General features: G+C 41.8%; 1 protein-coding gene and 1 pseudogene across 8 annotated transcripts in view; one reads left to right on the top strand and one right to left on the bottom strand.

The window, feature by feature from the left end:
* Positions 1 to 13,977, bottom strand: part of LOC309659832 (large ribosomal subunit protein eL29 pseudogene) — a 183,950-nt pseudogene that overhangs the window by 17,835 nt on the left and 152,138 nt on the right. The gene's annotated exons all lie outside the window — the stretch shown is intronic.
* PARL (presenilin associated rhomboid like) overlaps positions 1,416 to 13,977 on the top strand; it is a 64,030-nt gene continuing 51,468 nt past the window's right edge. For 2 of the 7 annotated variants that reach the window (XM_082459985.1, XM_082459983.1), the window contains exons 1-3: positions 1,513 to 1,666; positions 11,544 to 11,739; positions 12,209 to 12,349. In XM_082459985.1, the coding sequence (XP_082316111.1) occupies positions 1,542 to 1,666; positions 11,544 to 11,739; positions 12,209 to 12,349 (462 nt within the window). In that variant the 5' untranslated portion in view covers positions 1,513 to 1,541. The other 5 variants (XM_082459988.1, XM_082459989.1, XM_082459984.1 and 2 more) reach the window with 4 other exon arrangements.

Raw genomic sequence — 13,977 nt, 5'->3', positions numbered from 1 at the left:
CAGCCTACCTACTTATTTGACCCTTACCCTAGAATAACTGGTGAGAGCCTATCCCTTAAGGAAAATTGCCCTAAGGGATTGCCTGAGAGTCCATCATAATTCTTTTTTTTGGCCGTGTGGCTTGTGGGATCTCAGTTCCCTGACCAGGGATTGAACCCGGGCCACGGCAGTAAAAGCCCAGAATCCTAAATGCTAGGCCACCAGGGAACCCTCTAATTCTTGAACAACCTTGTGGCTTTTGCCTTTATAAGCCCCTGATTCCTTCTCTTCCCCGGAACACTCTTTTGGTTTTACCCTAATCTGTGTCTTTGAATTGCAGTTCTTGAGACCCTAAATAAAGGGTCTTTGCTCTTTGTAGCTGCGATATTATTATGAATACTAATTATTAATATTATTATTGTTCAACAAGAGACACTGGTGTAATCTGCAAACAAGCTTTGTTAACCTAACTCTCATCTTCCTACTTAAGGAAGATAAGGACTACCTAGCCCTAGTTGGACTACTCCTAGTCCAAGCCCCATTGTCTTGTCAATTCTTCACAAATTGTTTCTTTGTAGAAAAGGTATAAAAACTTCCTGCTCTGGTCACTTCTTCTGGTCTTCATTCTCTTGCAAAGACTCCCATGTACATGTAAAAAATCAATAAACTTTGTGTGCTTTTCTCCTGTTAATGTCTTTGTCACTACCTTTCAGACCTGGCCAGGGACCCTAAGAGGTTGGAGGAAAACTTTTTCCTACAGCTTCCTAGAGGAGGTGACGATTCAAGTTGGTCTGGAGGACAAATTGGTTAGCAGGCAGAGAAGGGGAAAGGTGTTTCAGGCAGTGAGGATGGTATATGAACTCGGGAGAAGTAGGGACTGGAAAAGTAGTGCCTTTCAGAAACTGCGTATGTTTCAGTATGACTGCAGCTAGGGTCAGAGGGAGGGATGGAGTGGCAGGAAATAAAGCTGACGGGTAGGCAAGGGCTGATCATGAAGTTTGAATTTTATCTAGAATCTAGAATTTCACGTCACGCTTGTACTTTTTGTTAAAGGCACATCCTCTTCAGTGTATCATAACGTGAAATGGTGGGGAGAAAAAAGAGTAGTAATTTAAGAAAACCTGGGTTGTAACATTGGTTCCTCCACTCACTTCTCTCTGGGCCTCAGAACCACGGTAAAAAAAAAAAAAAAAAAAAAAGCAGTAATAACATCTATCTTAAGCGTTTTGCGAGGATTAAACACTAACTTAGGTAAAGGTACATGGCATCATTCAGTAAATTCGTTTCCCCCCCTCTTTTTCCTTTGGGTCAGTAGGATGCAGGCCTGGCCGCTTTCGCACGCCCCTCCCAGGTCCAGGCTGGGCGCTGCTGGGAGAACTGCTGCCGGCCGGACTGCTGCCGGCCGGCGGGTCCCTCTCCCTCCGGTTGGTCCGGCCTGGGAATCGGCCGCACGGGGGCGCGCTAGGCTGCCCCTCGGCACTCTATGGTTCTTCCTTTCGCCCCGGAAGTGGTTCCGGGCAGGGGTTGGTAAGTCGGGCCATGGTGGGGCAGAGGTTGGGAAGATGGCGTGGCGAGGCTTGGCGCAGAGAGGCTGGGGTTGTGGTCAGGCGTGGGCTCCGCCGGCGGGCGGCCGCAGCTGCGAGGAGCTCACTGCGGCCCTGGTCCAGCCGCGGCTGCTCGGGCGCAGGTAATGGTGGCCTCTCGGGGCTTCTCGCCTCTCGTGCTCTCGGCTCCGGCAGCGCATCCTCAGGGGCGGAGGCCGTGCGGGTCTCTTATGCTCCCCCCGGCTCACCCTCTCTTCTCACCAGCCTCTCCTCTCTCCCTTCCCCTTTACCCCTCGCCTCCGTCCAATCTTTGCTTCTCGCCGCGCCACCCTGCCCGGGTGCACAGTGACCAGCCCCGGCCCAGCTCTCCGTGAGCCCGCGGTGGCCCCTTTCCTATCCGGAGGGACGTGTCGGGAAGAAGTAGTCTGTGAGGGCTGATTGCGCACCACGCCTCATAATCACCACGCGAGCAAGTAAAGAATTAACACAGCTGGTAGAATGGCAGGGCTGAGATTTTATTCTGTCAGTCTTTATAAAACCTTTGTTTTACTACAAATTACCTTCTTTATCGTTTAGAGAACTCTATAAGGGAAGACGGAGTCAGAGGAGGGCATCACTTTGCCTCTTGCAGAGTTGTAGGAGAGGCTTTTCTGTTAAAGAAATTGGGAAGTGGAGTATTTGGTTTCTAGATGACTTGGAAAGAAAAGTCAATTTTTCCCGAGTAGAAGTTGTGTGAAGAGTACGGTCTATCAGTATTTGCTGCTTTTGCATTAGAGTAATTCAACTCTAAATTTGAAAGAAGAGAGAAATCCCTGAACTAAGATTCTGATGTGTATTTGGCTCTGAAATTTCTTCCTGTTCTTTAACAGAATTTCAGCTCTGCCAGTTTCTGACTTGGTTAGATGTGTGCCTGGAATCCACCTGACTGATAGTAGCAAGGAACATTAAGTGTTTACCAGTATGGGGATTAGCCAGTGGTAAATAATTGAGGCTTCAATATGGTGGAGCCATCCTTAATTTTAAAATCACCTGGAGTGTTTGTAGACTGCATTTCCCAGGCCCTAGACCAGTCCTTCCTGTCATCTTGCCCGGTGCTGGGGGGGAGGGGGTGGCGGGGAGTAAAGAACCTGCAGTTCTAAACAAGCACTGCATGTGTGTAGGATCAGAGATTTGTGGAAAACTGGCTTATATTGTACCTTAATTTCATGATACACTGGAACATGGGGCCTCAGGCACTAATCTTAAACTCCTGAGGAGATGGAGAATGAGGTCAGGTGGAGGTGGTGGTTGATTTCAGTGGTCCTGATTCCATTTCCACTTTACTCCAAATCCCAGTCGAAATTGCATGGTTTGAGGGAGAGGAAAAGTGAATACAGTTATTAGGAAGCAACAGGTGTTAAATATTCAAGATATGTGTTAGGAAGGGAAAGGAAAAGAACTAACAACTTGGTTAATGAGGCCATTTGAAAAAAATCATGTGCTGTTGAAGATTAGCATCACAGTTTTTTAGAGTTTTTCATTTATATGCAAAGTTTGAAATTGACATTTTTTGTGGTGACACTGAAAAATGTACATTACAAGAGATTGTAGGTAAGCCTGAAATATAATAGAATATATGTCTACTTGCCTCTAGAAAGCAGCATGAGTTTCCTTGTATATAACTTTATTAGGTCTGCTTTCACTTCTAGTGGTTCTAAAATTAGTATGTGGAGGAATGAAGTCATGGATACAGTTAAAAAGCAGAGGTCTGGGCTCAGTCCTTGTGATTTTAATGTAATGGGCCTGAAGTGTGGCTGAGAATTTGCATTTTTTTTCTTCTTACAAGAGCCGCAGGTGGTGATATTCCTCAAAATTTCTGAAAACAGTAGCAAGCCCAAGGCAGCCCACCAGCCAAGAATGGTTTCTATGTTTTTAAAGGGTTGCAAAACGAAACAATATGCCGCAGAGATTTAAGTTGTTCTTCACGAAAACTAAAATGTTTATTGTCTGGCTCTTTACAGAAAAAGGAGAATATTTCACTTAGGGTTTTCAGAAACTTTACCATGATCAAACTGTTGGCAGCACTGTTGAAAAATAGTTTAGGCCTGAAAGAAGCCTGCATAATTTGTCAGTTGTATAGAACTAGCTAAGAGAAGAAAATAGTTGATTGTAGCACTTACACGGAGCTTAAATCTTTTAGATTGGGATAACAATCTTAAGATATATTTAGGTTAAATACCTGACAAATTAGTAAATCAGGTATATTCAATTATTTTCCCTGTTTAATTCACCATGTATTAACTCAAGATGAGTTTTAAGAAAATAATTGTGGCATGCAAGAGTTTATGGCCCTTCCCCTAAATACAACTATTTTCTTTTAAGTGGGATGAGTCTATTGTGTGTGTGCTTGGACACGTCTTGTCTCCATTTGCACATTAGGCCATTTCTACTCAGTCTATTCACACAAATCTATAGTGACATAGACATTAGTGCTGGCTTGCACGATATCTAAGTGGCATTGTCTTTATCCTCACACTGTTGAAAACAATTCACTAGACTGTGTTATCTCACTCACCACTAAGGCAACAGATATATAGAATATATATCTGACAGAATATCACTGTCAGATATTCTTTTTTTTTTTAAACAACTCTTTTAAGCAATAATAAATGAGACAGCTGGGGAAGCTGCTACCAGATCAGGATCTGCTAACCAAAGTAAGAACTATGCTGTCTCCACCATTATTTTCACTAGCAGAATTGATGCCTCGTGTGCTGCCTTCTCACTTAACTCAGTTCTGATTTCATGTGTTGTGCTGATGTATCTGATTAGCAGGCCCTGATCACATCTCGAATCCTAACCAAAAGGATACCTGGGAAATAGTTTTTAGCTTTCCAGTCCCTGCAGCATGACTTTTCTATTTAAAAGTTATGGGATGATATTAAAAAATGGAACCATAACAATTGTGTGGTTGGTGGTAACTCAAACGTTCATAAGATCTTCCCACTTTGAGCACGTTAGATTGCTTTCACAAATCACTAGTTATTGGCAGAAGGACCAAAGCACAGAGCAAAAAGGCAGGCCTGTCCTCATGAGTTGGTATATACCTCTTGTGACTCTTTCCTCCCATCCTACCCCCATGCATTTTATTGTGTTGCTTCCTTTGTTTTCCAGACTTATTTCAGGTCATTTATTTTTCCATATTACCTACCCATATGAATGGTTAGAGCTTAAGAACCTAGGCCTTTAAATATGATATCAAACATTTGCAATTGGAGACATTTATCATGCTTTTCCTGGTTGGTTTTACTTTTAAGAAATGTAAAACAAAAGCTCCCTAAGGACAGAGAATGTACCTTGTCATATAATGTGTGATGAAGTACTTATTACATCTAAAAGCATTCTTGTACCAACAGAAAACCCAGCTCTAATTGACCTTAATAATTAGGGGAATTTATTGGTTTATACCGTTAAAAAGTCCAGAGGTGAGCCTGGCTTCTGGTGAGGCAAGATCCAGTGTTTCAGATTGTCACCAGGACTCCGTTTTCCTCCATGGCTTGGCTCTGCTTCCTAAACGTTGGCTTTATGCTCTCAGTATGCTATCTCCTTGTTGTAAGATGGCTGTCAGCAGCTCTTGGGGCTATATACTTTTAGGTTCAAGTCCAGCAGAAAAGATTCTCTTCCCCAGTATTACAAACAAAATCTTGAAATTTGAATTTCACTGGACTGGATTGGCCTAACTTGGGATACATGTTCATCTTTGAATTCCTTAAAGTTGCCAGGGATGTGGGATGTGTAGGTTGGCTTAAGCCAGTCAGGAGCTTGGTGTGCCTCCCCAAACCAAGTGGCTGGAAATTCCAGGGTACCCTTAGGTGTGGATGCTAGGAATGAGCCAAAAAAGCTCACTGTCAGTCGTAGTGAAACTTTTGTATTGGAATACTTTGGTTACAAATCCTATTTTTAAAATTCTAGTCAGATTGGATTAACCTGTAGATAACCATTGTAATTTAAGTAGAAATATTGTTGGAAGGACGAGGGATTAGACTGTAGCTCCTGCTATTCAAAGTGGTTCATGAACGAGCAGTTTAGGACAGGGTTTGCCAAACTTATTTTGTAAAAGGCTCGATAGGAAATAGGGCCACATAGGTCACTGTCAGATATTCTTTTTCTTTTAAACAACTCTTTTAAGCAATAATAAATGAGACAACTGGGGAAGCTGCTACCAGATCAGGATCTGCTAACCAAAGTAAGAACTATGCTGTCTCCACCATTATTTTCACTAGCAGAATTGATGCCTCGTGTGCTGCCTTCTCACTTATTTAACTCAGTTCTGATTTCATGTGTTGTGCTGATGTATCTGATTAGCAGGCCCTGACCACATCTTGAATCCTAACCAAAAGGATACCTGGGAAATAGTTTTTAGCTTTCCAGTCCCTGCAGCATGTGAATGTACCATAGGTAAAAGGAATAGGTGTTCAGTGAGCCAAGTCATAGTACTTAATTCTGTCCAACAAGTTCTGTATGTCTAACTCTAATTCCCAGTATATGTGCTCCTAACATGTGTTTTGCATCTGAACTGCATCTGGGGCCAATTTGTTCTTGGTGTCCTCAGTCCCACGCTTAACTTCTGTTGAGATTCTCAAGGTAAATATTATTCTAGGCAAAAGGTCTGGCTTTGTGTCAAATCCAGATTCCCAACCTGGTGTATTTCTATTCCTTTTCAAGCATTGTGCTTCAGAATTGTAAATGAGTTGATGAGCTGTAGAAGAACTGATTGAGTACATATCCTGGAGTATTAAGCTGTTGGAGATATAAAGAAATCTCATCCTTCATATTTCTTGGTCTAAAAAGAAAAAAATGTGGCCTACTGGTTAGGATTCCAGGTTCTCACTGCCATGACCCAGGTTCAATCCTGGTTGGGGAGCTGAGATCTTGTAAGCAATGAGACGTGGCAAAAAAAAAAAAAAAAAGAATACCAGAAACCAACAACATTGGGTTACAATTTTTTTTTAAACTTATTTATTTTATTTATTTATTTTTGGCTGCATTGGGTCTTCATTGCTGTGCGCAGGCTTTCTCTAGTTGCGGCGAGCGGGGTCTGCTTCATGGCGGTGCGCGGGCTTCTCACTGCGGTGGCTTCTCTTGTTGCGGAGCACGGGCTCTAGGCGCATGGGCTTCACTAGTTGTGGCTCACGGGCTCAGTAGTTGTGGCTCCCCGGCACTAGAGCGCAGGCTCAGTACTTGTGGCGCACGGGCTTAGTTGCTCCGTGGCATGTGGGATCTTCCCGGACCAGGGCTCAAACCCGTGTCCCCCTGCATTGGCAGATGGATTCTTAACCACTGCTGCCACCAGGGAGGCCCTGGGTTACAATTTGTAACCATTTACAGGGAAACAGTTAAAGGAAACGTATTCCTATTACTGTATGTCACATCTTTGGGGTTTTTGGCCCAAAGTGGTGTTACTTGTAATTTATTTACTAGACCTAGCTCTAAATTACTTTGGAATATTTAATAAAAATCAAATCCAATTGAAAGGATTAACATCTGCCACTTTTAAAGCTGTTATCAGTTAAGAATGCATTTGGCTGTAAGTTAAGTGTTGCTTAAAGAAACGAGAGGAGTATTTAGCATGAAATGATTGGAGGTAGGTGACTATTGTCTTTGCTTAGTGGCTTAAAAAATGTTAAGGTTAGTTTCTGAAGCCCTTGGCCTTTCTCTTGGCATTCAAGATGACTGCCCCATCTCTAGAAAATTGCGTCCTTTTTCAAGGCAAAGAGAAGTGGGAGGGATGTGACATTAGTGATACCTCCATTTTTATCGGATAAGCAAAACCTTTTCAAGAGGTTTCTAAACAATTAAGTCTCATTTTGTCAGAACTCTGTAATATGGCCATCCCTAGCCATAGGAGAGACTGGAAAAGTGAAGATATTTATCTTTCCTAGCCTCTGCAGAAAAAGCAGGCAACAGAACAAGAACTAGAAATAGATTCGCAATTAGCCATTCAACAGTTACTTGCTAAAGGATATTCATAAGACTGGGAACAGGTTCTGAAGTTCAGAGCCATTCAGAGCAACATTGGCATTGTTTGACTAAGTGCACTGCTTTCCAAAATAGATTTTGTTGAAAGAAGTAGCACTTACTTGTGAGTACAAATTCTAAATTATTAGAAGTTTTAAGGTGAATTACTTTATCATCGTCACCCATCCTCACCATGTGATGTCTGAGAAGCTGAACTGTGGCGTGGACTCAGTGTTGAAGACAGGGCATTTTAGGCGAGTAATAGTAACAGTAGCTGTACCATGTTTCTGAGTTTCATGTTTCCAAATGCCTACTAGACATCACCTGGGTGTTCTGCCAATGCTAAAAATACTTCATTGCAATATAATTTACATGTAGTAAAACATATAAGTATTAAGCATACAGCCCATTAGTTCTGACAAATGTATACACCTGTGCAACCATCGCCTAAAAACAAAGATACTGCCCATCATTCCATCAAGTTCCCTCTTGCCCCTTTCCAGTCAAGTCCCACTTTAGGCAACCACTATTGATTTTTTTAAAAATTAATTAATTAATTTATTTTTGGCTACGTTGGGTCTTCGTTGCTGCGCGTGGGCTTTCTCTAGTTATGGCGAGCAGGGGCTACTCTTCGTTGTGGTGCACGGGCTTCTCATTGTGGTGGCTTCTCTTGTTGCAGAGCACGGGCTCTGGGTGCACGGGCTTCAGTAGTTGTGGACGAGGGCTCAGTAGTTGTGGCTCACGGGCTCTAGAACGTGGGCTCAGTAGTTGTGGCGCACGGGCCTAGTTGCTCCGCAGCATGTGGGATCTTCCTGGACCAGGGCTTGAACCCATGTCCCCTGCATTGGCAGGTGGATTCTTAACCACTGTGCCACCAGGGAAGTCCACCACTATTGATTTTGATCACCACAAATTATTTTTGCCTGTTCTTCAGCTTGATATGCATTAATGGAATCACACACATTATGTGCTCTTTTGTGTTTGACTTCTTTTACTCAGCAGTGTTTTTGAGATTCATCCGTGATGTGTGATCAGTAGTTTTTCACTGACTAGTACAGTTGGCCCTCTATATCTTCAGGTTCCTCATCCGTGGATTCAACCAACTGTGGATGGGGAATGTCACTGTATTATGCCATTTTATATAAGGGATTTCAGCATCCCAAATTTGGTATCTGCAGGGGGTCCTAGACCCAGTCTCCCATGGATACTGAGGGACCACTGTATTATTCCATTGTATGAATATAACACAGTTTATCCTTTCCCCTGTTGATGGAAATTTAAGTTCCAATTTTTACCTGTTAGAACTGAGCTGCTGTGATTGCAAGCATTTTAAACAGTGCCCAAGATGGAATTATTCGTCTCTCATTTTCCAGTTTCCTATTTTGGTGCCTCTGATTTTCCTTGTCTTAGTGAATAGTACCACCTTCCTATTAGTTATTCAGAATGAAACCAATAATCATTCTTGACCCCTTCTTTCTTCTAACATAATTATTGACCCTTTCTTTATTAGGAACTGGCCTTGGTGGTGGAGATAAAATGAATACAGAAGTGATAATCTAGTTATGGTACAGGCAATAAATGAGACAAGTATAAGAGTACGTACAGGATGCTTTAGGACTCTAGGAGTACAAAGGAGACACCCAGCCTGCGAGAGTTTAGGAAGGCTTCCTGGAGGAGGAAATAAATGAACTGAATTTTGAAGGGCACGAAAAAGTTAAAGGGAAGTAAGTACCGCAACAAAGGAGTAGCATTGCTGAGTTTGGTGGGGTGATGAAAAATTTACTGTGGGATTTAAAGCAGGGGAATGATAATATATTTGTGCTTAATAAAATGTGGAGGATGAATTGGAGTAGGGCAGTATTAGAAGCAGTGAGATCTGTTAGGAAATGGTAGGGTATTCCAGGCCAAAAGGGATGAACTAAGGGATTGTGTGGGAATTAGGGAGAGAATGTTGGCCCTCTAAGGGCATTTGAGGAAGTGTTGAATGTTTGTGGAAGAGTGATATGAGGAAAGAAGAACATGAAACATGTTAAAATGTTTGAACTTAAGTCAGCTGTTGCTGTAGTTTAGGCATGGGGTATGGGACTAGATTAGGAGTGAAAAAAATATTTGACAGATTTGGTTTTAAATTAGATGGTAAGAATTAAGGAGAGAGAACTCCATAATGACTTCTAGATTTTTTTTTAAATTAATTAATTTATTTATTTTTGGCTGTGTTGGGTCTTCGTTTCTGTGCAAGGGCTTTCTCTGGTTGTGTCGAGCGGGGGCCACTCTTCATCACGGTGCGCAGGCCTCTCACTATCGCGGCCTCTCTTGTTGCGGAGCACAGGCTCCAGACGCGCAGGCTCAGTAGTTGTGGCTCACGGGCCCAGTTGCTCCGTGGCATGTGGGATCTTCCCAGACCAGGGCTCGAACCCGTGTCCCCTGCATTGGCAGGCAGATTCTCAACCACTGCACCACCAGGGAAGCCCCCTACTTCTAGATTTTTAATCTTAGTGATTAAGATAACTGTGGGCCCACTGAAAGAATAAAGAAGTCAGAAAATGGAGCTTGTAGAGGGGGATGAATTCCCTTCTGAATATATTGGTTTTAAAGTAATGGGGAGCATATCCAAGTAGACTTATTCAATATATAGTTGGAAATACAAGACAAGAAAATTGAGGCTGGGATTAGAGACATATATTTGAATCATTTACTGCTTAGAAGTCATCCAGGCCACAGAAATGAACTTTTTCTTTTATTCAACCAAAGTTCAAGGCCCAGGTTACAAAGGTGAGAAGACCTGTCTGACTGGCAGACAGGAGTTTTATGAGTCTAGAAGGATATAGTATGATTAGAGTACAATGAGAACAAACAGGAAGGGGCCTCTACATGGTCTACCTGGGGGAAATTACCATTTTACAAAAGAAAAAAATGCTTCACAAATTTATATGGGTTCAGTTTGAATGGAGAATGTGTAAAGGAACTATTAGAGCCTTTAAGCATATCTGTCTTTACAAGATAGGAGAAAGGGGAAGCCGTTAGGAAAGCAAGTTTGAAGAGCAGGGAGTGCAACCTTACAGGCACTTACAGGTGTGATCAGTAACGTCAGATGTTTTGAGGAGGTCAAGCTATAAGGACTCAAACAAGAAAACCCTTTATAGAACATCTAGTTCGTTGTCCCCCAGACTGGTAGTGAAGTAAATAGGGGGCAAGGTGGGGAAAATCTGCCAATTTGTAATGGTTAGTACTTATAAAAGGAAAATCATTATTTGATTTAAATGTTTGGCCAAACTTCAAAAAAAAATAAAGCTCTTCTGTGGTAATTCAAACCACAACTTGTAGTTCTCCAGCTTTTTACAGGATTGCAGACTGTGTGGGGGATGGATACAAATTATTTTGTTGATTGATACACGGTAACGGCCCAAACAGATGCCCTGTAAAGCTGCTGTAGTTTATGTCTCTCCTTTTCCTGAAGGGCACAGTTCATTGTTTTGACTGAATCCTACCTGGGAGTAGGAGTCTTGGCGGCTTTGGGGCTGCGTAGTGAGAATAAACTGAAATGGTGATGATGCACGTCAGTTGGGGAGGCTCGTAGAGGTTGATGTTTGCAAGATGCAGCTCTGTTTCTTCCTCCCTTCCTTCCTTCCTTCCTATTTATTTTCCTTATTTTTTTTTGGCTGCATCGGGCCTTAGTTGCAGCACACGGGATCTTCATTGAGGCACGCAGGATCTTTCATTACCACACTTGGTCTCTGTTGCTGCACTCGGGCTTCTTACTAGTTGCGGTGTGAGGGTTTTCTCTCTCTAGTTGAGGTGCGCGGGCCCCAGGGCGCGTGGGCTCTATAGTTGTGTTGCGCGGGCTCCAGAGCATGAGGACTCTGTAGTTTGCGGCACGCAGGCTCTCTCATTGAGGTGCGTGATCTCAGTAGTTGTGGCACGTGGGCTTAGTTGCCCCGAGGCATGTGGGATCTTAGTTCCCCAATCAAGGATCGAACCCGCATCCCTGCAGCTCTGTTTCTAATCTGTTATTTTCCCCTATAGGTTTAACTTTTTTATTCAGCAAAAATGTGGATTCAGAAAAGCACCCAGGAGGGTTGAACCTCGAAGATCAGACACAGGAACAAGTAGTGAAACATACAAGAGAAGTGCTTTGATTCCTCCTGTAGAAGAAACAGCCTTTTATCCTTCTCCCTATCCTATAAGGACTCTTGTAAAGCCTTTGTTTTTTACTGTTGGGGTAAGAGCTCACGTCACTAGGAGTTACCTCCCTTGCTGCAGGTGTAGTGTTAAAGTATCAATACTACTTGTCCTATTTGGGCTCCTTAAAGACAAGCGGAGTGGGATCAAAAGGATCTGGGGTCATGATTACAATAGAACATGAATTTAATAATTGCTGTTAGAGTATGGCTCATTTATGTAAGCCCTGGAGAAGAAACTCATGGGTCTCTTATTTGGTATAACAATGCAAGTGATACTGAGTTGATATTTTGAATTTTATTGGGAAAGTTCTGACTGTAAACAGGCCCCAGGGTACTGTAACGTTAATAAAATGGGAAACAATTAAGTGTTCTTTTCACCTAGTAAGTTTCAGTGTGCCAGATGTTCCTTATGTTTATAAAAAGCAATGAAAATGAAATATCATCCTTGGAACTATGTGTAGATCTATTAAAAAAAATATTTTTTTGTAATATATTTGTTTTATATAGTTTACAGGCTGTGCATTTGGATCAGCTGCCATTTGGCAGTATGAATCACTGAAATCCAGGGTCCAGAGTTATTTTGATGGTATAAAAGCTGATTGGTTGGATAGCATAAGACCACAGAAGGAAGGAGACTTCAGAAAGGAGGTAAAGATAAACATGGCCTTTTTTTTGTTCTAGTCGATCAGTTTTTGAAGTCTGGTTATTTATGCAGTGTTTTTAGTTAATGGCAACATTAGATCAGTAGATGTGAAGTCATTGCAGTTAATATTCTTCTTTAGAGTCATTTCATTGTAGTAAGTATTAATGTTTCGTATGTCTGGCAACGTTGTACTTAACAGTGTTCCAAGAAGTTTGTCCCTCTACCCACATATCAAGAATCACCACAGATAGTTGTTAAAAATTAATGTTTTGGAGCCTCTTCCAGCTCTACTAAGGGCCACTGTTTTAGAGTACATATTAGAATCACAGGGAGTTTTATGCTTGAGAGGTAGAGATACTGTGTGGGTTTTAAAAAGCTTCTCAGTGACATGATGTTTATGTATCTCTGATAAATAACCACTGTTGATGTTTTTTCTAACTGTGCTCAGGGGATCAAGATGCAAGAAAAGGGTACAAATATAGAGCTTTTAGAACTTTTCATTATTTCATATGCAAGTTGATGGCCTTCCTTCCACCTAACTGATTTTCTTAAAATGTTGCCTTTTAGATAAAGCATATATTTTATTTCATTTGCCAGTACTTATTGAGGAGAGACCATAGGCTAATTTGTGGATCCAGGTCCATTTATTTTTCAAGCATCTCCGTATTTTTTTATGACACACTGCTCTTCCAATTTGGAGAGAGTGTTGATATCCTCTTCAGTTTTCTCCTTCCTAGGAACTTCTTATTCCTGGCCAGTGAGAGAACAGCCTTGGGTTTTCTTTTTCCTAATGATAGTTGAAGGTTCCTCTAAGTAGGGAGAAGGATTCATTCCTCCTTGTTTCCCCATAGACACAAGAAGCATGAGCCCTACCAGTTCTAGAGAAGCTTTATGTCAGAAGAACAATGGATGTAATATTTGCAGGTAAAGCCTGCAATAATGAGCAGTGGTTTTTATTCAGTACAATATGTTTGAGAAGATAGTAACACTGACCTATTCCACAGTCCTGGATCCCTTGAAAGCTACAGGCTTCTGCACTATAAAGTTTTGCTACCCAAATTGTTCCTTGGAATGGTGAAAATGACACATGCAATATACATAATCTTCATCCAAAGATGGATTTGTTTAAAGTAGTTAAATGATAAGAGATAAAATGTAAAATCCACGTTGAATAAAATTGAAATAACACGTAAATATAACATGGGAAGTGAAAGTCCTGGGAACCCGTGCCCCACTACTACATACGCAGTGAGTAAGGTCTGAGAGTTCACACACATTTAATTGTTGTTGACCTTGAACAACTCAGGGGTTGGGGCGCTGACCCTCCACGCAGTGGCAAATATGCCTGTAAGTTTATAGTTGGGCCTCTGTAACAGCGGTCCCACATCTGTGGATTCCACCAACTGTGAATGGTGTAGTATATTGTAGTACATATTTTTTGAAAAAAATCTGCATATAAGTCCAGTGCAGTTCAAACCCCTGCTGTTCAAGGGTCAACTGAATTACAAAAATGGAATCATTGTTGTGCATGAATCAAATACATGTTGATCTGTAACTTTTTTTCTTTACCTTGGGTTTCTTTCTGTATTAGTATACAAAACCTTTTTCAGTTTCATAGTTAGAACATAGTTTT

This window comes from Balaenoptera physalus (genome assembly GCF_965194825.1).
Source record: "Balaenoptera physalus genome assembly, chromosome: 4".
NCBI lineage: Eukaryota > Metazoa > Chordata > Mammalia > Artiodactyla > Balaenopteridae > Balaenoptera > Balaenoptera physalus.
Note: the sequence above shows the minus strand (reverse complement) of the source record. Positions and strands in the feature narration are given on the sequence as shown.